Source organism: Phalacrocorax aristotelis, chromosome 7 (genome assembly GCF_949628215.1).
Source record: "Phalacrocorax aristotelis chromosome 7, bGulAri2.1, whole genome shotgun sequence".
In the NCBI taxonomy this organism is placed as follows: domain Eukaryota; kingdom Metazoa; phylum Chordata; class Aves; order Suliformes; family Phalacrocoracidae; genus Phalacrocorax; species Phalacrocorax aristotelis.
In genome coordinates this window covers 25,145,479-25,172,393 of record NC_134282.1, presented here as the reverse complement: position 1 = coordinate 25,172,393, position 26,915 = coordinate 25,145,479, and the positions used below count along the sequence as shown (strand labels likewise).

The following is a 26,915-nucleotide window of genomic DNA, read 5'->3' as shown; positions in this document are numbered from 1 at the left end:
GCTCTGGGAAAGGTGCTCTGTTTTGTAAGTGACAAATGTCTCTGGAGGTTTGGGGAGGTCTGTGGGGGGCAAGCAATAATACTTCTAAGCCTGTTGGGGCTGTTTAGATCCCAAGATGACTACACCTCTCTTTCTCTGTTTTCATTGGATGACATGAAGAACAGAATATTTTCAGTCTGAGCCCAAGTCAGCTACAAGTTTGGATGAAAATCAAACCAACTTGTCTCCACTTAAATCTAATATAAGAAGTCTATAATGTAATACATTTTATAGATGTCTAAAAAATATATACACTTTTAAGTTAAGTAGTAGTTAAATGATTTATTGTATTACTCTTTATTGTCTAACCCAATTAAATTCACATTTGAGATTAAATTATGGCTAGATCATATTATTGATAAGAAGCATCTCAGTGTTGGTGCTTCGAACTTGGCTATGACATCATCCTTTGTATACAGATCTGAAGGGAATTCAAGTTACATGCATTTCTTAGTTCAGCTGGCAGATCCATGAGACTTTGGTGGGGGAATAAAAAAGAACAGGTGGGTCCGGATCCAGCAAGATATGCTTCGGCATTACTCTCATTTTAAGCGCTAGGATATTGCACTGTCTTCTTGAATTACTGCCATGCCCTAAGCATTCATCTCTGACGGACAGCAGCAAAACACACTGATTCTCAAAATCTGTCAAGATCAGATTTAGACTGACAAAAGACCAATAAGTTAAAATTGTATAATACTTATTATTTGAGAATGCCTATGTAACCCTGCTAATAAAGTTATAGTCAAAGCTTTTTCACTTTTCCCTAACATTCTTGTTGCTTTGCAGTGCAATTGAACCTTTAGGATTTTTAACCTTGGCCTCAGAACCACTTGTTTTTAAACTGTGAAAAATGTTATGCTGAAGAAAAACATTAAAACATATTTAAGTGTGATTACGTGGCAAAAAGTAGCAGTCAAAAAAGGCACAATGGGGGATTTTATGTTTATTATCAGTTGCAGTTCACATCTGCTCTATTCACAACAAAAGAGGAGGAAAAGATGTTATTTCTAACTGCTAGTTCTTGAAAATCAACCTGGGACTCCACTTGATCTGCTTCGCATTACTAAAAGTTACTGTAAATTGTAACTCAGTAATTCTATTGATATGTGAATCAGCAGCTACAATAAACCCTTCAAACACCTTATCTGCCAGGGATGCAAATAATAGTAATTGTTGAATAACATTCTCTAAATTTCCATTTGCTTTTGGCTTTGCAAAGTGGTTATGAAGCAGCCTGCTATTTGTATAATCATTCTTTAAAAACAACAATTATGTGGTGAGGATTTCATTCCCAGATGAAAAAACATGAGGAACTGCTATAATCTCAACGAACTGGCATTTCAACCTAAATGACAGGCAGAAATGGAAGACAACTTGCATACAGATTATTTGTAACATGCTGGGGCTGGGATGCACCAACTAGAACAATAACACATTGTCAAGAGTTCATGTCCATGGGATTTAGGATCAATGAAGTTATTAATCTCTTTACACCTATGGATAAACCATAATAAGGAGCAAAGAAATGGCTGCTGCTCAGCAAAGACTGTCAGATTTTGATTTAAATGAATGGTTTGCTACTTCTGCATGGCCAGTGACAAGCTGGTCTTGCTCACAGCCTTGTGCTGCATTGCCACCCCAATTGCCAGAGGCGCATGTTGTCTCAGGCCCAGCTGACCCTGCTGCACCGTGCTGCTGCATCCACAGCCTGGGACTGCCAGCATGGGGGAAGGTGGCTGCAGGAGTTGTTGCAGAGTGATGAGGAAGAGCTGGGGTCCAGCAGTGGAAGACAGGAGGTGGAAGAGGATCTACTGAAGCCAGCAGCAATTAGATTTGCTCTAGAAATCATTAAGAATTGCTCAGCTAAGGTACCTCTTTTAGAAAAATGAATCTTGTTGATTTGAACGTAGCTGTAGTTGACAGTACTCTACAACATCAGCAAACTGATCTAACAGCAGATTATTCTGATTTTCAAAAACATGCACCTTTGCAAAACAGAATGAGAGAGAAAACCAACAGGTCCAGGCTCTCTGGAGGATAGATGCAGCATGGCTGGAGCTTGTTTTGTTAAGACAGAAATGTTATTTCATTTAAAAAACTCAGCACATCTTTCTCTTATCCAAGAATATGCTTTCTTCTGGATAGTTTAGCAATATTACTTAAATTGTATAAGATTTTTGGGGCCTAGACGGAACAAATCACCTACAATGCACATTCTGTGCATTGCTTTGTTCTCTGCTCTCCAGGCTTCCCACCTCTCTAGGATTGCTTCTATATATGTAATATCAACTAGTGCTTAAAATGGGTTTGCAAATGTCAAACACTTAAGAAGATACAAAGATAACACCTTATTTGATCACTGTTTAAATTCCACCTTACGTATTGCCTACAAAAAAAAAAAGGATAATCCAATGAAAAAGATCAATTTGCATGTAAAATGAGTAATGGAATTCTGTATAACTTCCTCTAGACAATCTACACACACTATTGATGACATTTTAAACTCCTGATTTAAACGGCTTTTCAGTGTCAGTTTTTATTTGTATATTAATGTCACAACTGAAATGAAAATTCAAGAAGCAGAAAACAGCTACCCATGTTTGATGTTGTATGTGAAAGCCTCAGATATTTAGCAATTTCTTTGATGCTTTGATCTCTGAAGAAATCTTACTAAAATTATGATCAAAGGAATTTATATTATTCCAAGTACTTAAGAACAAACCATCTTAGGGCAATAATCAGTATTCTGTTTAATCTTTCACCCTGCAATCCATTACTGCTAAGCACCTCAATCTGATGGGAGTTACATTTACTTAAGGATGATATTCTCCTAAAACAGAATTAGAAGTAACAGAAAGCAACATTTCCAATTTACAGAAAGAGCTAGGAACTGCATTTTATTCTTCTGACTAAAAAGTGTTCTTTGAAGCTGTTTTGTAAACGTACATAACTTAAGAGTATTGGTATGCAACTCATTATGAGACCATTCAGATTTTTATTTTCCTGCAGCAAAGAAACAGAATTTCCAATACACAGCTACTTTTAATCTATTTCTAACTATTTCCCATTGTCAGTGTTTATAAAAGACTATAACACAGATGGATATACCTAATATTTATAAAGTAAATCACCACTATTCTTTATAACATGCAAAGACAGATAAATAATGAATTGTCATTTTCATCAATCTGACCACATAATGTCTATTCCCCTCTAATATTAAGTATTGCATCAGACTGGTTGTTGTAATCCCTCCATGGCAAGTTAAATCAAACAGTGTGATCCAAAGAACCCCTAAACTGCAGCCTACAGAACAGTAGAGCCAGGCAAGATTTAACAAAAACACTAACTACTGGTTAGATTATGGATTTACCACCAGTGGTTAATGAAAGGTAAAGGAGGGTTGTACTTTTGCAGGAGCAAGTAAGAGATTAAACCATGACTCCTGGTCACTGCCACAGTCTTAATAACCTCTCACATCCTCACTAAGCAATTCCTCCTCCCGTTTTACCTGTGCAGATTATTTTTCTTCCAGCACACCCCACCTGCAAAAGTGGACTTTAATCTTACAGTGGTTTTCTACTATTTACATCCCCATGCTCCATCATTCTTTAATGGTGAAGGACTATGAGCAGACTAATGTGCAAACACATCTGACTCCGAACACACTGTTGCAAGCATTCTTCCAAGCTGACAAGAAAACATGCCTACTTTAAATGAAAATCAATCTCTGTTAAATCTGTTAGCTCCAGCTCATTTGGACTGGCACTACTTTAAGAGCTCAAAAAAGAGGTGTGCTGAAGCAGTAATATCAGAGAATCATGCATTCAGCTTTGAAAGACAGCAGATTCACCAGGACTGCAAGTGCATCTGAGGGAACCCAAATAGATGATAGAGGCAGACACAGGTTAATCAATCATGCCTCTGACAAACTCATTGGTAGGTTATCTTTTCTTTTGGGCGGAGGGGCTTGAGAACAAGGCCTGTCAAGGAAATGTTTTCAAAGGTGCAAGGTTAATTCATCCTGGAGCACCTCCTGTCCTGACTTCAGCATTCCGTACATTTCAGTTATCCCACCCTTACAGACCCATTTTGTCTTTTGATCAGTTATATCTACACCACTAAAACACAGGAATCTGCACAAACAAGGAGATATTCCTACAACACAAGAATATCACAGGACTCCTAAAGGCGCTCACCCAGCATGACTCTAGTCACAAGCTTCATGTGGGGCTCAGGAGTTCCTCCATGTTCCTGGGACTGTGGACTGTAGGACAGTTGATCAACAGCTATGGAACAACAGCTGGGAATTAGAGCAACTTCCAGGGAAATAATTCTACCTCATTAGAGTTCATAAATCAGCTGATACGACAGAATCTGCTGTTGTCTTTAGCACCAGGCCCACTCCATGACTATTTCAGGCCTATGATCCTGGGAAATGCAACATGAGAAGCAGTACAACCTAGTAATTTTAGCTTCAGCTCTGCTATCAAAACCAGTAACAAAATGCTTTTACCTCCACAAATTACTTACTTGATTAAAGTGCTGAAGTTTATCAATTAAATTACTGATGAGTGGGTCCAACCCTCTGACTTTCAGTTCTGGATTATTAATTTGTGCCTTCAGTCCATTGGAAACAACTCTGCTGGTGTAACTGAAAAAAAAGAGAACAAAAAAAGAGAAAACATCAGTGATTGGGACCATATCCATTGGAATCAAAACATCATATTAAAGGGAACTTTAAAAAAGCAAATATTTTGTAAACGGGAATAGAAATTTGTAACAAATATTTATGTTTTTAAATATACCAAACTGGAATAAAAATCACAGTTTCTTGCCATATCATTCATCACTTCAAACTATTCAAGTCATGAACAAACAACAATTTCATAAACCACATAGAGGTTCCTTTCATTCATATTTTAATATTTGAACCTTTATAACTGACATTTGGAAGTTCTTCCATGCAGCAGTCAAAACTGATAGCTTCCCAAAAAATCATTCTTTCATAATTACAGAAACCCAGGGAATTTAAGACAGAAACTAACCATCATGAGACTGAAGTAAAATCCAATGAAACGTCACTCTGATTGTGAAAAGATTCTTAATCAAACTGTGAGATTGGACTTCTCTTTCTAGACTAGCAGTTTATCACCGAACTGCCTAGAGACACTGTAAAGCAGCACCTGCTGTGGTACCAGCGTTCCTCACCATGCCTCATCGCCATTAAAACTCCCTAGCCAAGGTCCGCATACAGGAATTGTCTCTAACCAAGTCTTGCTTTATTTGAGGAATAGCAGCTGTTCTCACACTGCAATGACCTCTTATCAGCCATCTTCTCTTACCAACTGTTGACTAAACAGTTTTGCCAGTCTCTTCTGGAATACGCTACAGCGTATTCTCAATTCCTAATCATCTTGGGGCTCCACCCATGTACTCTCATGGGGAAAACTCCAGGATTGTGTATGTTTGGTCTCTACTTCTGAACATGTCTTTACCACAGTTGAAGAGATGAAGTCATCAGCACACGTGTGCTGAATCCACTGCTTCCTGGAAGCCAATGCTCCAGATTTGATCTGTTCATGAGTGGTTTAAGTTCAACCCACCCACAATACAGTGCATGTCCCAGAGAGACAGAGCGCAACCTTTTTGGGTGAGTCACACTTTTGAGAGTTGTATGTAACCATTGTCATTAGTTTGGCACTCATTTGTCACAAGGTGAATCACAGATATTTGCATGACCAGTTATGAACTGGACAAGAAACTGTTCCCAAACCAAAGACGCACACACATGCCTGTGAGGATCTCATTAAGACACCATACTGGCATCTTTGTAAGTTGGGTAGTAATCAGCTGTGCTCCTTTGGACCTAAATGTCAGGAGAAACATCCTCCTACATCTTTCCCCTTGATCATACCTACATACTTTGATATCCCAGATGCTCTCCTATCAGTAAGTTCTTCACTGTAAACCAATTTGTGCCGAAGCTGAGGACAGCACTTCAAAACTTCAAAGTAGAAAAAAGTGTCCAAATTCTATTGTAGAAAGACAATAGAATGGGGGTGTGTGTGTGTGTGTGTGTGTGACCTCACTCTCCAAATATATCAGTCCTATCTTAATTTCATTTAGGATGAACAACAAATTTTATGCAAAGTGTTGACGAAGCATCCTGTATTATGCAGCTGTAAAATGTGTGGCTTAAAAACAGAAAGAACTGAGAATGGTCTACCTTGTCGGTAAAACCAATAAATTTCAGTTCTCAGGAGAAAAAGAAAAACAAATGGTTTAAACAAAGAATTGAGAAAAACTGTATTTTACACGAATAGCCAGATAGTATTTAGAAGGCAATCATTAAGGAAAATCTTCTTCAGTGAGTTTGTATTTTTTGTTGACTGTGCCTTTTAAAGGTAATGTTCTAATTTTTCTTGATGTGTAACTCATAAAAGTATAAACTAATCTGGAAGTATAAACTTTCATGATGCAATGGTGTGTGCAAAATGATGGTCAGGTTCTGATCTTACAAGCAGACTCAGGCAGCTGGACCAACGTCCCCAGGAAGAACCCAGCTAAAGTATTATTTTGAAGTCAAGACTGGTATATATCATATCAATCCATATCAATTCATTTGGACAATACTGGAACACTGCTGCACCTTACCTGTCATTAGCTTTACCTTTATTCACAAATTGTTCTATTTGCTGAATGCTCATCATTGCTCACCACGTGAAAACACATGGTTATCCACTGTAGATGTACAGGGACACTTGACACAGCTTTTTGAGATCGCCTAGCTCCACCAGTCTGTTCAGTGATTCTCTGTGTGCTTCGCTGTGTCTGATCAGAAACTCATCAACAGCAGCAAAAAGCAAGGGTTTTCCTTTTCATTGCTGTTGACTGCTCTCCATTCAACCCCTGGTTAGAGCTCCTGGAATTTCTCTAGAGACTTACGTCATTACAATCTAGGACAAAGAACGCAAAATTGCTTCCCCTCTGGGTTGGTTGGGTTGGTTGGGTTTTTTTTGGCAAATGGTATTGGTTTTTTTCCCTGTGAATCACCAGGCTCCATTAAATGCCTCTAAGTGGTATTACAAACCTACGGCTCTGCATGGAGTTTGGATAAACATGACCAATTCAGTGACAGCAGCAGCAGCAGCATTAATGCTAGAGTCCTCAAAGGGGCTCAATATGTGGAAAGTCAGTCTCAGTCAACTCACACATATTGCTGTTGCTAAATACATAACCTCTTTTACATACATTGCTATCAGGAGAATAGGACCATTTGGTATGAATGAGTTCACAGCCCACCAAGACAAAGGGGATACCCATACCCTTAAAGTTCCATACGCATTTAAGAACTCCTTCTTTAAAGCTCTAGAGATATGCATAAATTACATACAGATATTTCTGTTGCCCAGGCTTCTTGTAATTAGATTCATAATGTGAAATAACCTGAATTTCAGATGTCAGAGAAAGCATGCATGAGTTTTGTGAATCCTGCATCGTTTCCTTATCTCCTTGGTCTAGCATGGCTTCAGTATGGCAGTCGCTAACAACTACATCTAACTGCTAATGCGAGGCTCCAGCATGTAAGAGTTGGCCCAGCTATGGTCTGGAATGTGACCTGCCTGACTGCCAATGCCCAGAAAACCAACTACAGACTTTTGGAAGTCGAGAAATAGATGTGATCTGCCAAATGAATGGTGTAAAAAGGTGATGTAAAGAGAGGCAAAAGACTTACTTGCAGAGCACGACAAAAACAACTGTTGGGTTTCCCCGTAACAACCCCTCGTCCTACGTGTTCTTACTGAGACATCATTTCTGTAACGAACCTAAGCCCAGAAAAGACTCAGATGAAATAAAAACCGGTGAGTTCAGAGAAGGTGGGCTACACCTCTTGAGGAGACAAAGACAGAGAACTGAAGGAGAAAGCCAGCAAGAAGGGACAAATTCATCACAGCCAAGAAGCAAAGACTGTACTAGAAAAAGACATTATCTGACTCAAGGTACTACCCTGTAAACTGTGAATCCTTCTACTAGCTCTGTATCATACTAAAATACCTTGAAATAAACACCGTACATTTCCTGAAAGATAATCTGATTACTTCACTTCTTTGCACTATCTAAAACATTTTTTTTGTTGACATCAGATCCTGAATTACTGGAAATGTACATTAAGTAAGATCAGAAATTGGCTTGCTTTATTTAATAACATGCAATTTAGCTGAAATATTGTAGTACAGAATTGTTAACTCTGGTTACAGGTCTAGTACTTTATTCATACTAAACCCAGAAATGTCAGCAGAAATGGCCAGGAAAGTTGTATTAAAATATTGTCACTGGAGCAATCCTGAAAGTAACTGTTACAGTGGAGCCCAAGGAACAGCGCGTGCAGGCAGAATTTTCATCCAGACCTCAAGCCTCATGCCAAGGTTGTTCCACTGATTGTTTGGGCAAAGCTATGATACTTTAAAAAAAACAAACAAAAACAAATTATATATAAAAAAAAAAACAAAACCCAGCTTTACACCATTTCAGAACAGTGTCAATATTTTAGATATTAGTTTACACAGTTCATTGCAGGTTTAAAAAAAAATTAAAAAATGAAATGTTGTCTACACATGGGATTGCATTTCAACTGAAGGTACACGTTTTCATTTTCTATATAGATTAACAGAGATATTTGAGTCTAAACGTTTATTTTAAAATAAAGCCAGACGTTATTCTGAAATGTGTTCTTTTTAACTCCTAATATGAAAAGGAATCAAGGTATAGGATAGCCTCAAAGACAAATACGCCATTTCAGATGTTCAATACTTTAAAAACAACATATAAAGTAGAAATAACTTCAAATTCCAAGCAAACAACTGCAGCGGCTGCACTAGGGATAGATCTAACTAGCAGTGATATTTAGCCACAAAAGCCCCCAAAAAAGGGTGATGTTTTCACACCACTTCCTTCCCTCCTCCCTGCAGGAGACCATACCAGTCAGGACACAAATGTCTGATAAAGCTCTTGTAGGCAGCTTTTCCAAGCATTATTGATCAAGCTCCAGCTGGGAGACTACTTCCATTACTCCATATTCCTCAGGGTGCTATTACCCCGAGTTGTGCCACTAGCAGCCACTAAGCACCCCAGTGCTTTGATCCAGTGGATAATGGCCTGTCCTTTTCCTGAATGAAGTCAGCTCCAGTGCATGTACTCACCAGAGGGATTTCAGAGGAAGACACCACACCACACTTTATATGCTTTGTAACATTCACTGAGCATTTCAGAATTACCTATATTGGAAATTCAGGCTGCCTGGAATCTGAACTTCATCTGATTGCAATTTTCTAAACTTTAGTTCTCTTTTCTCCACTTGAGTATTTGGCCCAACATACCTCCGAAGAGGCATCAAAATCCTTACTTAATTGTGGGAGAAAGAAGGCACCTAACATCACAAGGCAAATGTGAAAATTTGAGCTTCACATCCAGTTCAGAGGAATCCATGAAATGCCATAGCATCTCTGTGGGACAGAAATTGCTTCTGATGAAATAATTTGTCATACAACCTTGAGAGTTGCCATAAACATAAAATAAGAATAAAATGCACTGGCTACAAAATTGAAGATATGTTTGCTGAGATGTTTCTGATCTGTTATCCACATTTTAAAAAAATATAGTTACACACGACACATCACCAAGGCAACAATTTTTAACCAGAAATATTTTTTGTAATCTGCCATGTGTTTTTAGATCTTTTTTTTTTTTTTTTGGGTACTGGTTGAATAATTCCACTATGATCAACATGCGCTAAAACAGCAACACCTTTCTGAGACATACTGGCAAACTCAAAATCTTTATGACTGAGACTCTACTGGTTCTAGAAGTCTCATTTAACCATTCATTTCTTTGGCATTACAAAAATGTGACTGTCCTATTTTCTGTACAAATGTATAAACTATTCTGTAAGAAAAGCAACCCAACAGAAAAACATATTAAAAAACTGGAGATTGGACCACCTAAAAAAAAAAATATTTTCTCAGCCTTCTAAAAATCAATAGCTGTCCAGCAGCCTGCTAAAGCCAGAGACTAAAGAAACTAAAAAGACACTAATTTTATAACCAACAAATTCATAAAACCACTGAGACAAAGCTAGACTTTACAATGATAATTTCACAATCAGCTCTGCTTTTTTCATCTTTTTGCATAACTTCGTAAAGAGGTAACAATCCTAGAGATATACGTTGCCTGTAAAACCACCCAGAAGTAGATAGCACTATGCAAATAATAACTACAATGAATTAAAATGACTTCTTTTTAGGCCCATATGTTTGAAAGTCAGTCATTGACCGCAGGCTCTCATTTGCTAAAAAAATCCTGAAGTAGCCTGTTTATTTCAGCAATATACTCAACACACTGTTGGAGCAGACACCACCCACCACCACTAAATGACTCAGAGGTTAAAGGGTTAGAGGGGGAGAAGGAAAGGAAGAGCTTTGAATGTGTCGTTTAGTAAGAAGCAATGAGAAATACGGGTAAGCTATTTAACTGGCCCTGAGATCCACTGAGCAATTAATTCAGTTACATTAGGCATGGTTCACCAGATGGTGTGTTTTGTCTTATATTTATTCATAATTTGACCCTTGGGCTGGAATGGTTTGTCTGAAATTCAATTATGTGAATCCACTGCTGATCTATACCAGTCTGTTGTGACTCCAAATTAATAATTTTGGGACATTTTACTTGTAGTTTTTAGAGGCAGCCCGTTGTGCATGTGACACTCTGACCTACAGGACTCTGCAAGGAATGATTTTCTCCCAATTCAGAGAACACAGAAGTGCGCACCAACTAGTAAAAGCAGTAACAAAAAACCTGTATAGTTGCAGAATTTGAAGTAATTCATCAAGATTACCAGCTTTGATCTGATTAACCCTTCTGCCCACTTCTTTGCAAAATGGAAAGAACAAACAGAATATACAGCAATTGCATATCCCTTGCCTCGTTATCATAGTGGCTTGTCACTCAATACGCACTTCAAGGAAGCAAAGCAAATGCCATTTTCCTGAAGTGTTGTTGATGCTTAAACATAATTTTCCAGGAGGAAGAGCCAGTCAGCACAGGATTGTCTTTTGACTCAGCTGTCCCTAAGCTGCTCCACACGATGAGCTGGGGAGTCCTGCCCCCACCCCCTCTTCAGATCCTTGTCATTAAAACTGACCAACAGGCAGATTGTGCTTCATCTCTGAGCAACTCCTCCTACAATAGCACTACTCAGAGAAATGTGTCGTATCATACTTTTTATCATCTCAGTAAGAACTTAACAAACCTAGATTACAGTCATTGAACATCTTGGCTGAGAGGTCACAAAGAAATGAATGATCAATCCACGACCAGTACTGTTCTCTAGGAACTAAATGTTCTTTCACTAAGCTGAAACAATAAACAGTTTATTTTTTTAAAAAAAAGAATAGAAGTAAGAAATACATCTTGATAAATTTACTGTCAATCAGCAGCCATGAGGGAAAAAACTGCCAAAGTTTGCAGATTTTAGTTTTGTCTTATAATTCAGTTTCTCTTCACCTATCCAACTTGAATAGAATTAAACCTTGGAAGACTTCCTGACTGTAATATTTATTCAGTTGGCCTGATAGGTTAGGTCATTCTGCAATTAGCTCCGTTAACTTAAACGGATATATGCCTTCCGTATAGAAAAGGTTTCAGCCAGGCCTCCACTCATAGCAGAACTGCAGTAAGAGCAGCTGAATTCCACCTAGCAGCTGACAAAGGTGTCCTGTAACAAGTAACACCCTGCAAACGACACTGTGTGAGGGCACATCTTGGGAAATCTTGAAAGCTCCAGATGTTTTCAAGCCCTTGCATGCAGGGCTGCAGCCTTTTGTGTGATTGTTGAAAATCACAGCTTGTAACTTCTTGGGTAACCTGAAAACCAGGGGGGCATCTTGTTTCTTTTTAATGGAAAAACATGTAATTTATGACCGTGTACAGCAGGAGCAATTCTGCTGAAGTCGGTGAAGTCATACTAGGGTAAAATTTGGATATATCACATGAAAATCAGACCCATCATGCACAAATAAAAATATTTTCATGTGTTCTAAAAGATCAGCTAGGTACAACTGGAACATTCTCCAACAGAAATATTTATCTGTTTGAAAATACCCATGTAAAAAGCTCACTTTGAAATTATTAAATAACTGCCAACAGACTGCAAGAAAGCTCAAGTCTAGCACATAATGAGTTTAGCTGCCCTGAAGATTTTGTGAAGCAGAACTGACACAATGTGAATACTGCCCCTGCTGGAACTATTCTAATGGGCTTCAGTGCAAGTTCCACAAATAATCTTGTTTATTAGTACTTATGGGAAATGATGAGACAAATATAGTGTATTAATGGGCTAATGGGATAATAAAAAGAAATCACAAAGCAAAATAGCATTTATAGTGGTCTTTCAACTTGTATAGGACTAAAAAAGACCTCCTGCAGTCTAGATTATAAAGACAGTTTTAAGTCTTGCGCTGGTTTTGGCTGAGAAGGGGTTAATTTTCCTCACTGTGGGGGTCGGCTACCTTTCCAGCTTCCCGCGCTCTGCCGCGTGGCGGGGGGGGGGGGGGCTGGCAGGGGCGGGGCCACGGCGCGGGCGGCTGACCCCGACTGGCCAATGGCACGTTCATTCCCTACCATGTGACACCACGACCAGTATGTGAAGGGGGGAAAGGTGGCGGCTCGGGGGCGGCGCGTGCGGTTTGTTTCGGCGGTTCGTTCCCCCTCCCCCCTCCCCCGGGGCTTTGCGCCTCTCGTTGTTCTCCTTTACATCGTATTTCTGTTGTTGTTTCTTTTAATTATTAAACTGTTCTTATCCCAACCCACGAGCGTTACCCTTCTGATTCTCTCCCCCTTCTACCGGTGGGGGAGTGAGCGAGCGGCTGCGTGGGGCTGAGCTAAACCACAACAGTCTGCAGGTACAAAAACAAGTTACTGGAAGGCTTCAAGTGACTGGGTGTTGCCAGCCCACGAACACACTGAAAATCACAGCGAAAAGCAACTCAGCAAAGAGGTGTACATGTAAAAGATCTTGCAAACAAAAAAGATGCGTTCATCAGTTTTTCCAGAATCATGCTGAAAATGTACCGACTTGAGCTTCAAAGAATACTTGTAAAATGCTTGAAAAGTGTTGTAAAAAAGTTATTACGGACTGTAGGTGAAATAGCCTACATTCTTTTCCTAGGTATATGAAAAGTTAATACTACCTTCAAGGCACACTGAAAGCACCAAAGAAATTTGTAGAAGTTAATTGGACAGTGTTTATTATGTTGAGGGAAGGAGAAGCACTTGCCTAGAATAACATCAGATAGGAAAGCTGTTCAGTTTAGAGTGGAATAAACTCTACAGAACATGCAAATGATACCTCTATACCGATCAAAGTGAATATAATGAGCAATGAAAATGATACAAACCCAAAAGCTGATAACATAACTAGGAACTGGCAGCATAAAGACCGTTCCCCATTAAATGAATTTAAGAAACAGAACAGAAAATAGAACAATAAACAAACAGTCTATACTTATCAAAGTAACATCTGTGGCCATTCCTAGGGGAAAAAGTAAAGCTTATCTGAAACACCTTTTTCTCAGTAACAGCTAGACCAGGGGAGAACATTCTTCAAGTACAAACAGAACAGAGCTGAGCTAAATCCTGATGGAGTATCTGATTCTGTACTTCTTGGAGACTGGCAGGTTGCACCCTGTTCTGCGGGCTGTGGAAAACAAATGAAATAAATGACCGCCTAACTTTTTAACTTGCCAGATGGAAGACACTAGTGGAAAACATAACTGACTCAGCAGAAAAGAAAATACAGTCTCAAGAGAGGAGAGGACTTGAACTCTCAGAAGAAAAAATACAAGCAGACTAGCAATAAAATTCCCAGCAGTGGAGAGAGAATTAATATCAAGCAAGGGCTTACAATATTTGGTTGATAGGACTTTTGGCAGGGCAAGGCAGCAAGGATTCAACTCCCTTTCTGGAAACCCTGGTTGCTAATACTTAAAAATTAGGCTTGACAGATGACCACGGGTATACAATAGGACATTCTATGATCCCAGCATAGAAAATTTTATGAAGCAAAATTGAGTATGTCCTAATTTGCACAGTATCAGGCATATGTCACAGGGAGAAGACCTTGCCTGTGGCTCATTAAAAGCAAAGCAAAGCAAAACATAACAAAAATACATTAAAGCCAAGAGGTCAAAATTGCAGCTTTCCTCAGAAGTCAGTTTCTCCAAATACACTTAGATACACATGGGAGATTAATGAACAGCTGACAGTAATGAATACATGAACTGCAGCTCTGTATGAACTCAACTCAGGGACTGAACTCTGCCCCCAAACAGTCTTGGCTTAAGCCCTTTGGCTTCAGCACACCCTGCATTCCCATTGCAGCCTATAGCTCCTACCGAGACAGCCCTGGGTATGTACCATAAGCATTTATTAATTCCACAATCAAAACTACTTTTGAGCCTAATAGTGCAGCACGACAGTTGAATAGCACTGCTTCTGCAGCAATTTCAAGTTTCTTGTCTCCATTTTTAACGCTTTCTACAACTCTGATCCCCATGCTTATCTCCATGTCACTTCATCTACCCTTCTGATTATGCCAACGTGAACTCAACTTTGCTCACTCCATTCTAAACCCTATTCTTCTCTCCCATGCCAATTTGAAGTACCTTCTCAGGTTACTCTTTAAGGTGACTCACTACCTACCTTCACCCCTCCCTCAATGCCTACATGTACTGCAATGTTGACAAAGCCATCAACTAGTGCCAAAGCTGGTGCTCTGTAAGGGAAAGATGCACTTATCTGGTATTTACTGGACACATCAGATATAGCATTCCTTCCCATCTCATCCAAAGGAGGCATTTGGGTTGTGCAGGATGACTCTCTTCCAGGCTGAAGTATAGGGCAGCTGAGATTTCCACTTTCAGAACACCTGTCACTTTCCCTGGCTATTTTGGCTCTTGGGGATGTCTCTGACCGTTATGTATTCCAAACAGGCACTAATGCACACACATTTTATTATGTTCCCTTATACAGTTTTTCCAATATATTTGTGCAGAGTTATTCAAGGCAATTCTTATCTGCTCCAGTGCCTCCACTTCTGCTCAGGCCTTAATATCTTATAGCAGGTTTTTGGTCCTTTAGCCACAGATGGAAGAGTTATTGAGTCATTCTGGGCTGCAGGAGTGTCAGGTACACAGTTCCAATCTATTCCTATTTCTAGGTTAATAACTTTATCACTAAGATGGTGATGCTAGATTTTATTTAAGGAAAAAGTAAATAGGAAGCCTTAATGCTCTATAGAAAGAGATCAGACACTAAGACTTCCAAATCTCCTGACTCAGAGTTCTTAAACTCCTTCCCTTTTGCTTAATCTTTTCCACCAGCAAGACAGCTAAACTCATCATTCCAAAGCACCAAAGTTTTATTCTTATAGAGGAAGCAGTATTTTATTGCAGAAGCTATGAGCTACCTCCTGTTCAGCCCACCAGCAGATTTCTATATTTCATCCATCTCCTTCCTTTGCAACTGCCTAATTGGCATAGATCAGGAAAATCAAGTTATTGTTCCCCTAACAGTGAAACACCAATAAGCCAAAAGGTACTCAGCATATTCTGCTGCCACTGGTTGCTAGTTATGGGCACTGGATCAGGCTTAGCTTAATTACCATTATGCTGTAGGCACCTTTATTGCTAGAATTCCTCACAGATACACCAACGCCTCTGCCATACTACTACCACAGGGATAGGTTCTGAATACAGACTTTTTCAGCACCAGCTTCATGGTTGGGAAACAGTTTAGGCAGGTAGCAGTTTTAATTTGTTGCTAGCTTATATCTAATAATGTTTGATGCAGTATTTCAGTATCTAGCAAAAAACATCACTGTTATCACTCTTGAAAGCACTGCAGAAAATGCTAGTATTAGTAGAGAGCAAGTATGGTCTAGCTATGGAGATTAAAATGTCTTATCACTTGTCCCAGAGAAGTGTTTACCCAGGTCAAGGCTGAAGAGCTCGAGAGTAATGAGGGAAATTGGGCGGCCTCAATTCATGTTTTTGTCGTTAAATACAAAGCATTGTTTTCCTTGCTTGAGTGTCTCGTACTTCTCATAAAATAACTGCACTAGAAGAGAGGTCAAATGTAGAAAGATTTTCCTGTCGTCACAAATTTGAAAAAGAGAATATTTATATAAAAATCAATTTACTTGACCTATACTGTTCAATTCTTCTGCTAATACTGTTGAAGATTTATGTCTGGTTAAAACTGTTCCCTTCCACAATTTAGCTTGATTTTACAGTAAGGTCGCAATCCTGAGTTCATGATTTTTTACTTTGTTTCCACAGACACAAGCAGCAACACAAATTCAACAGAAGTTCACTGCAGGATTATTTACTTTGAAGACCAAATTGTTAGGGGAAAAAACATTTAAGCACAAATACATATGCCCCAAAATATTGTGCAGAAGAAAACCTAAGAAGAAAAATAAGGACAGGGAAACCTTTTTGCCCTGCTGTAAATGCTCTCCTCTTGAAAATCCAAGTGTCACAGAGGCTTCTGTCCTGAAGAAACCCAGTTCAATTATATGAAGCATGATCGTACTTTTGATAGTCACTTCTAAGGTGGATGATAGTAAGTGGGAAAAGTAACCACTTCTGGCATACTTGCAAGTTAGTGGCATGTTTCCTCCAGAATTTTTATTTCTGTTGCACAGATTCCCTTCCCTTACACCCCCACAAAAGCTCTAACACCTTTGTGTTAAATACAGTAAAAATATTCACTATAAAAACCCGAAGTACACGAACACAAAGTGGATCATGAGACTGACTAAAAACAGGTAAACTCAAATGACCTCCCCATCACACATATACATATAGCACGCTCATGAACATGCATTTCTCACTTTTTAGCTAGAAGGTGTAGGCACCTGAAATCAGAAAAATAAACCGACTGAGTAACATAACATCGAAAGAAATAAGCCTAACATGGCATTATGCTAGATGCCACAGAGAAAGGAACTGAAACGTACACAAGTAACTGATGTGGCAGTGACTGCAGGGACTCTCACACAGCCCTCATCTACATAAAGCCCAAGTTGACCTGACTCTTTTTTTCATGTAATAACATGCTACTGTTCTCAGTTTATGCTTAGGGGATGGAGTTATGGTGCCTTAAGCAGAGATACTAAAAGGACCCTGTCCCATCCAATTCCCATTGATCATCTGGGCCTGAACAGTTTAGGCTCATACTTGGAAAATGATAATGACCAAGGAATCAAATGCTGATCTGCCTCTATCACCCACCCACTGCATCCTTCTTGATCCTCTCTAGTTTATAACAACAGGAATAAATAGGTGTCTCTTCCACCCTCCTGAATAAGGGCACACTGATCCAATCGGTCTGTCATCAATTACATTGCTGGAATACTTGCCTCCAGGTAGAAAGGCTCACTTGGACTTTCTTCTTGGCCCTCTTGGCACCTTGGAAGGAGCAAGGTGCACCCTCCATTATTGCACTCCCAGCACAAGGCCGAGGAGACACTTGAACATGGTCAGGACATACCCACGAGTGAGGCTGGCACAGCTAAGGCAAGATGACACTTGCCCACTGGAGTGCGCAGCAAACTGCCTTTTAAAGAATACTCCCCAGAGAACATGCATGAGCACTTCACTGCCAGCCTAAGCACTTCTCGTAGTAGGGCAAAGAGGTCATGACCTATCAAGCAGCATGTTATGTTTTCTATGGATGTAAGGTGGAATACAAAGTACTTCAGAGCTTGAGTGTGACCACACTCAGTTAAAAAAGGAGCTGACAGTTTCAAGTGGTTGCCATGGGCCAAGCAGAGAGCTCTTTCCTCAGGCTCAAAAGCTGCCCTGACCTGTGTATTTTTTCAGGTCTTTCTGGAGATGCAGAGAGCTTCTGCACACCCAACATGCTGGAGCTGACACCCCTCAGCACAGGAAGTATGTATCTGCCTGTGCTGAGCCATAAGGAAAGGCCTACAAGTACCAGGAAAAAAACATCAAGACGACTGACTCTATTTTCCTGTTACAATCAGCAAAAAAAAAACCCCAACAGGAAGTCTTTTTTTTTTCCTTTTAAAATGTACGATACTAGAGAACACAGAGAACCAAAGTAATTTTGAGCACAAGACAAAAGGAATGAGAGAATAGCAGGCAGTTTGTTGTGGCACAGCTATCAGCTACAAAGCACCACTTGTTATCTATGTGCTAAAAATATTATGATGATTAATGGCAAGGACGAAGGAAAAACCAAATAATAGATGGAAGAATATATGATGTAACGATGCATAAAAAAAAAAAGCATGTGACATTTCAACATTTACAATAGGACCTGAATAGGCTTCAGTTGTCTATAGCCTCATTCATCTTTGAGGTATCCTGAAGAACTTTACAAAGGGGCGGGTTGAGCTGGTACTACTGTGACTCTGATGGCAAATGGGCCAGGCATTTGTCACGAAAAACAGTCCATAAGCAAATATTAAAGTTGGTTTTCAGTATGTAAAAAAACTTTGCAAGTCTATACAGCTAACACTGTTGGATACTTAATTTCTCTTTTGAATAAGGTGGCAAGGGCAGCACAAGGACACTGGTAATGCACAACTGTTCATTCTGAGGTCATGGGCTCAAATTCTTCAACATCTGAGTGTTTTCAGTGCTCGCTGGTTATTCAGTAGCCCACGGAAACACATCCTTGTGGACAGTTGCAAGCAATGTCAGAGAGCGCGTTCTTGCTTGGGAAGTCTCTGGCAGGCTGACTGTCGGTGGGGTTGGCACCTTTCAGCAGAGAAAAAGATAATTTCTCTCCCTTTCAGGGCACACAGTTTCTTTATTATGGTGTAGGCTTAAAGGGACAGCGCTGAGCATAAGGAGGTGATGGAGCACCAGTGCTCCTTTGAGCACTACCTCCCAGCTCTTGGGCAAGGTGGCACTAGCCCAGCCCCTAGCTCCTAAAGAGGGAGATGGAGCAGCAGCACGTGACAGCAGGGACAGTCATCTCTGACACTTCCTCTTCTGATCAGCTGGCAGACAGACTTATATTATGACTCTTCACAATGAATACCGTGAAGGTAAAGGAACTCACAGGAACCCAGGGGCTTTTGCAGTCTGTCCATACCTCCTGCCATGTGTGCCACTCTGGATCCAGAACAAAGAAGGGACAGAGTCCCACACCACTCCCTGAGCAAGCACAGACCCGGTCCTTTCTTTCCTATAACAAGTCAAAACCACTCTTACGACTCCTGGTCACATTTGCAGCCACCCAAGACTGGCAGAGGGATATGTATCTTTCCTTGAGCTCTTTCTCAGGACTGTTGCAGCTTTCTAGGTCAAGCACAGCATCAGGAACCAAAAGGCAGCCAGCAAGTGCAGGGCATAGGGTCCACATGTCTCAGCAGCGAGCAGGCGGCTGGCATTCCTCACTTCTGTTTCAGGGCCCAGAGCCACACAACTACGTGCATCGCCCCACAGCAGCTGCGGAGTGGATACTGCTGGGCAGGCTGGCCCGAGAGGCTGCTGCTTCTTGCTGAGCACAGCCCACAGGCTGCAGCCAGGTGTGTTTGTGTAGTGCGGCTGTGCATCAGCAGATAGCAGGTCCGGATCAGTCACCCCTACAATGCAAAGCCTCCAGCTTAAAGGTGGAGGCACCATGTCCTCTCACTCCCCTCTCCCACCCTCTACTATGCTCTTAGTTAATGAGAAGGCTAATGTAAAAGGGTCAGACTTAAACCCCTCCAAGCTTTTCACAGATCTCAAGAAGCTCTGGATCACACACAGACAATTTAAGGAAGCTGGAAAACTTACCGTAAGAACCACTACAATATTCTGATCTGAGGAATATATGGCTAGAAAAAATCTTGTCTGAGAACATTATCCTGCACAAGGGCTTGATGTGACAGTGAACACAAAAACTCTGTTTAGACAGCAGCTGAAGAGTCTTACAAGTTTGTCATCATTAATTGAAAGGTTTTCCCCAGTTAAAGACTGTCTAAAAATCTGAACAAGCAATTATGTCTGAACCTGTTCTGCAGTGATTTGCAGAGGAGAGAGAAATTACTTTACGCACAAATACGCCAGCTTTGAAAGTTGTGCTGGAAGAAAGCAAGAGGAGCAAGAGAAGGATGAAGCATTGACTGTCATTTCCTACCAGTGCACGGAAAATCTTTTACCAAAGAAACCAGGTAGAAAAGCTGTGAACCAAGTTCTATTGTTTTACGCGCTTGAAATTAAGTGTTTCCTATCAGCAATGGCAAAATATTTTCTGCAGACATTTATTAAACATGTCAAGCCTCTACTTTGAGATTGCACTTAAAGAATATTTAATGAGAAAATGTTTTTAAATGAGATTAAGGTTAATAAAAAAGGTGTGCAGGGGGTGAGGGAGTAGTTTATTGCTTGCATTTTAATGAATCACCTCTTTTTAACAGAGCAAACATTAACAAAAAAAAATTAGAGATCAATTTGGCCAAAAGTACATTATTTCCTCAGATTTTTTGTTTTAGCATCTAAATTTAAAAAGTCCATTAATTCCTGAGGTGTACAAGATACTCCAATGTGACTGTATAGTTTTACATACACATACAAGCTCTTGTTTGGGTCTTGCCTTAGCATGAGCATAAATATTATAAAAAATTAATAGCCTCCATGAAGACAGTTATGCTCAGCAGTAACGATCTCTAATCTATTTCTCAAAAGCATCCCTGAAACTCTAATGACATCTCTCCCTCTGGCAAATGGTGCAAACACAGCAAATTGCTTGGGGAAAAAAACATTTAATCAATGTTTTATTAGTTTTCAACTTGAATAGAGCAATATATGATCCATGTGAAAAGGTAAGACATAAAACTATTAGAAATTATTGGATGATTAGCTCGGCCCAGGCCAAATTTGTTGGGCAATCAAAGCCTGTGGCTCAATGCCACTGCTCTGGAAGGGACGAGTCTGGAACTTGTAGAAACAGAACTAAAAGTCACTTGGAAGAGACACAAGATGGTGGTTACACCATCATGATGCAGGCGTCTGTCCTACTTACCAAGAACACATCAAAAGAAGCTCCGAACTCTGAGCTACGAACAGAGTAGACTGCATTTCTTTGCCCATGTACAACCATGTCCTCATCCATCTCGTGGCCAGAGACTGGTTTCCCAGCTGACCCTCTTTCCTTTGCAAAGTTGCCTGCTTTTGCAGAGAGGTGGGTTTCCATACCAGTGAGCTGGACTGTGACTGGAAACCTTATACCTCAGTCATGAAAACAATTGTGCTTGGATCTGCACAATACAGTGGGGACTACTCATGGATTTAAATCTGGACACACATACTGTTTGCAGGAGTAGGGCCTTTGTTAGTAAGCCTTTGTTATGTATCTCTTTTTGTTGGAGAGATACATAAAATCTATTAGGACAGTCATCACGTAAAAGCTATTGGTGGAGATACTGTACTCAGAAGCTGTAATATGATAATGCAGGCTCATGGCTTATAGTGCAAATTAATGAGGAGCCAAGCAGAGAGGTCTGTATCGTGTTTCTGAGAGGTACTGTTCCCACCTTTAACATAAAATGGCCTGGGAGGATGGCCACACGTAGACAGGCTGCTCTCAGCTGCCTCCTATCAGCAGCAGTCCAGAGGCTCTGCTGAATGCTCCGCTGAATACTCCAACTAAAAGCCCTAGCAGGTAGCACAACACGTCCCTCCAATGACCAGTTCAGCCCTGGGCACAGGAGGTGAGTGAAGAGGCAGTTGCAGGACAGCCTTGCTGAGGAGGCAGTGTGAATTTTTACACATGCTGGTTTATTGCTTTACTTAAGCACATGGAGGTCTTAGGAGGGCATGAGAATCACGTCTTTTTCTCCTCTTCCCTTTCTACAAATTATATGAATCAATCAAAGGAGAAAAAAGACTGGAAACAACTAGTTTAAGAAAAATACTAAAAACCACCTGCTTACTTCAGCTCTCCCACATAAAGCTGCATAACTCGTATACCATTACAATTTGATTGTAAACTTGGGCAGAGCAGAGTGACCAGGGCCTGTGACAAGCCTGACACAGCTGATACAGCCACAGTGAGAGAACCCCTCCAGCCCAATGCAGTGTCAGCCCCACTTTGCTCTGTTTCAGGGGCCCCTGGGGTTTGCGGGGCTGTTGGGCAACTGCTTGTCGCTAATGAAAAAAAGCTTTGCAAGACAAGGAAGTGGAAGAAGCAGCTCTTAGCAGTAGTTTTCCCTGCAGGAAAACAGCAGCGCCTGCGACACACATGGATAGCACAGCAGGGACAGCATCTCAAACACTGAGTGCTTGGAGGCTGTAAGACACAGCAACAGGCTGAACATCAATGACAGGGTCTGAAACCTGCCTGAAAGCTGTGCCTGGAGACCACACCAACCTCTAGGTTTTTGTACCTGCTCCATACAGGACTTTTTTTTTTTTTAAATGCAGAGCAAATATCTTTTATTCATAAAGCCTGTTGCCACTTGCCTCGCTGAAAACCTGCTCTCTGCTTTCTTCAAACTATAACAGTGACCATAGACTGTCAGCACAATAGGTGTGGGCTCTGAAGGCTTATATGTAAATAAAGCTCCAGGCTGTCCCAGGGCACTGAAGCCCTGCCCCAGCACAGACCATTGCAGTGGCCTGGCCATGCTGCATGGAGCAGGCACAGGCTTCGCCTCCAGAGCTCCAGCAAGGAAGTGCAGAGACCACGCAGCCCTGCAAAAAACTCTGTGGTAGCATGAATCGCACCCCAGCAGGAACCTGGGCTCACAATGAAGGACCTCAGGAATAGAAGTGCTCTACCTTCAATAAGAGCCAATGATTAATCACACAGCTGTATGCTTGTGGGAGTGGAAATGAAAAGCCTTTTACTGGCATCCTCATTATTTAATGATAATTAGAGCCCAGCATGCCATAAACTGCCCCCAGTTTTTATTTTTACAAATAGGAGGTAAATTCATTGCTCCTCCTACAGATGTCTTAAAATCTGTTCAGTTAGCCCTCAAATATAAAGGAAACTGGAAATGCAATGGCATAGTTAAAAACAAATAATGTAGAATGAAACAAACCTTTACCCACCCTGTGCTTTGGGAGAGGGGGAGAGGTGGGGAAGGGAGAGCTTTTGCTTAAATTATTCTTGCAGCTTTACATGGTTCATCTCCAGCAGCTCTGATCTGTCTCATTTGTAATTTCTCCCAACTGTAGGAGGCATGTTGGAATTGCCAGAGAAGATCAGCTCACCAGCACATTTAGCCCTAAATTCCTGCCTCTGGCAACTGCCTAACTTCTAATGCTTCAACGGAGACAAAAAAAAGAACGTTTTCACCGTATACCTAACAAAAGGTATTTTTCTGAACCATGGATGCCAGCTTGTAGCCTCAAGCGTGAAATTTGATTACTTAAGTTTACTTCTTGTCTCCACCTTTCCTCCCAGAGATATATTGTCATCTACACTCTGTTTATGCTGGTGTATATTTCACTGGCCTTCCCAAAAACAAGACAGTGAAGGAATTTCTTATCCAACAAAAGAGATCTCATGAGGCAGATCCCAGGGTTCAAACGGCTGGTATATCTTCTCGGAGTTACACACAGCCACCAAAGAGAGAACCAGAGCCTGTAACTGAAGTTAAACCTATGGCTGTAATTATCTACCAAACTCCTGACCTTGACGACTTTTTAATATAAAAGGAGTATATTACCGCATTTCTTTACAAAGCAAGCAAGCTATAATTTCTGATTATTTCTGATCCCAAATAAATCTGTAAGCTTGGAAAAATCCAAATAAAAGCCACCGCTAGCTTTTATGACAGAACACCAATACCGCTTCCAAAGTGCACAAGGTACCCTGAGAGGGACAGGGATGGAAGCTGGTTCTGTTCTCCTGGATGCTTGTGACATTCTTGCAGTCACCACACAGATATTGCTGCAAACATGCTGCTGTTACTTCAATATACTGCAATGAGTGAAGCAGACTAGTACTGAAAATGATTAGATATCTATTAAATCCTGACTTCTGGTAGGAAAGAAGCTCAAGAATCTTCAGTTCTAATTTGAAAGCTGATGAAGTAATTTTCTGTCATTTCACTGTGCTCATTTGACATGCCAATCACAAAAAGTAATCCACAGGAACTGCACTTCCATTTTAATATAATTTCAAATAATAACAGCACATCTATTGCTGAAGAGTGATTAGTACCACTACTTCCATTAAAAGCTAAGTGGCACAATATTACTGCTGACGCTCAGCTCTACTAAAGCTTGCGGAGTGATCGCCTCCTACAGACTCTCTAAAGTTATAAAACTGCATCCAATGTGGAGAGTGACTCTCTGCACGTCATCTTTATAGCTGAATAGGTTTACAAAAAAAACCCTTGTGAATTACTATTAACTCACCAGAGAGGAAAAAGCCAGTTTGCATCGATTCTACTGAAAAAAATCAAGTAGCTTTGGTTCCATTAAACCAATGATTAAACTATTACATTCTAGGAAATCATAATTTTATAGTTAAGTCTAATACACTGAACAATTTAAAACACAGAGAATGGCTAGGGGACATTCGGTAAAATGTCATGAATATTCAGCAGCAATTTGAACCTTGAGCTCCCCCTTGTGTCACATAACTAAATTACAAACAGAATAATTTGGGTTTTCTTCACTGGCTTGGCTGGTGGGGATTTTTGGTGAGTGGATCCAAGAATGCTGATGGACAATGAGCAGCCACTGCCTGGCCCATCCCTGCCAGGGATGTCATATGTAAATTCAGTGGAAAAAGATTAAGGGTATGTAAGCACAAGGGTTTTTTTTACTTGTGCTCAGCTCACAAAAGTATGAATATTTCTCAATGTTACTGACACTCACATCAAAATGCTGCTGCATCTTAAATGCACGTAATACACATTACATGCAAAATGTAGGCTCTAGATTCACTGTCTTCATCAATTCCTTCATTTTGACCAAAATACAATTTGTGACATATTTTTCAAAGAATATTGCTTTTTCCCTGAATACGTATGGAAATGCCACATGACCTGAGGCATGCAGTCCAATGTAAGAATGGTCTCTGAAAAATCAAATGTCATCTCGAGCCTTAGCATAACTGTCTAATGTTTTGAAAACAGAAAACAACACAGGCGATAACTATATAGACGATAAATTAGACTGCTTCCAGGGATAATCTTTGAGGCCAGTTGTTCTAACCACTTATCCAGATTTATTCTTTTATAACACAGTAATAGTTCATCTATAAATTCATAAGGAAAACACAGTTTCATTACATTAGTTCCACCATGCTGTGTGGGTAACTAAAGCTGACACCTGAGCACTCCGAGAATGACAATCATCCATTTCAATAACAGGGAAGCTCTTCTTCAAGCAAAGTTATCTGTCTGAAACAGAGATATTATTCTCATAAGAAAAATCTATGCCTGTAACTGAGTTTGGCTTATAAACCACATGCAAATAAAAACCTCCTAAAAGTGCCACTGCTTAAAAACCAAACCAATCCATGCACAAAATACATCTTAAAAATGTACGAAGAACTGCCCTTGCACCAGAGATTGTATCAAGCCAAATGCTGCTCCCCCTTAAATCCAAAGAGAAATGAGACTTGATGAGAGTGGGACAGGACCAGGCTGTTGAAAACCCTTTAGAGTATTTTAATAGCTGTCATTTAAATAAGTGTTTGAGGGTGTGGAGCATAAGACACAGTCTGGCAGGTGTTTTGCCACGTTTTGCAAACTTTAAAATATGAGATTTTTTTTGAAATCTTTAGAAATTGCATTTGTATTGAGATATGAAAGAACTGTGTTTGTTAGAGGTCTACAGCCTGATGTTTTTCTGCAGGCATGTCCCTGCAAAGTGCTGCTGTAAACCTGCTCTTTCTGGGAGTTATGTCTGTTGGCCTTCTCCAGTTTCTGTAGCAAGGGCTCTCAGCAGAAAGGCAAGAAGTTGACACGCAAGGTCTGTAAATGTGTGGACAGTAAAAGCAGGCTGTGTTTTTTATTCTTTCATCCATCACATGTTCTGCAAGCCTAGGCAGGCTATATGTGCCACATGACTAAAGGCACTGCCGTCCCTGGGCTTGCACAGGTGTTAGTGACCGGGAACCTCAGAATCCAATGGCACCAGCATGAACAGAAAACAGACCCCAGCTTGGAGTTGTGCCTGCAAGGCTAACATACGTATATTTTTATCACCAACACTACCAAGAAAACAGACTTCATATGGTATGCTGTGCTGAGTAATTCCTCAGAGGTATGTTTCTATATAGTAGTATCTGAGATCAGAAACACATTTTAACTGACAAATCCTGTTTCTCCAGTGTAGATATGTGTAAAATAAAACCTGTACAGCAATCACTAGCAAAAACTGACTCCTGAATAGACTTGCGACACATACGGTGAGGCAGAGACAATGGAAACCTCGCCCATTTCCTCATTCAGAAGGTAAACCAGTATTCAGCAAATCTGTTTCTTTAGGGAAGTGTTTATATTTATAAAAATGACTATGAATTTTTACCAGTCACACAGCTCTCCCAGAATTTTCTATAGTATGCTAAACAGGTGGTGAATTTGCAAAATATAACTAGTCTTCAAATATCCTCCTAGGTTTTTTTTTTTTGAGTGTTTTGTTTTTAATCATTACTCTCATTTTTCCGTTGTCTTCTGTGATAATGATTTTGTATTTTCTTCCCAGACACAGGTACTGACTTGTACTGGGCTGAATGCAGATCCCTATGGAATGAGTACAAATTAAGCAGCCTCCTCAGATGAGTATTCCTCATTTCCAATTTGTTTTTTTGTGATCTTTTAGGCAGTCTTA

At 40.3% G+C, this 26,915-nt stretch overlaps 1 protein-coding gene across 3 annotated transcripts in view; it reads right to left on the bottom strand.

The window, feature by feature from the left end:
* The window catches only part of LOC142059951 (glypican-5-like), a 390,210-nt gene that overhangs the window by 153,383 nt on the left and 209,912 nt on the right, over positions 1–26,915 (bottom strand). For all 3 annotated transcript variants that reach the window (XM_075099332.1, XM_075099330.1, XM_075099331.1), the window contains one exon: positions 4,576–4,696. In XM_075099332.1, coding sequence (XP_074955433.1) covers positions 4,576–4,696 — 121 coding nt within the window. The remainder of the gene's footprint in view (positions 1–4,575; positions 4,697–26,915) is intronic.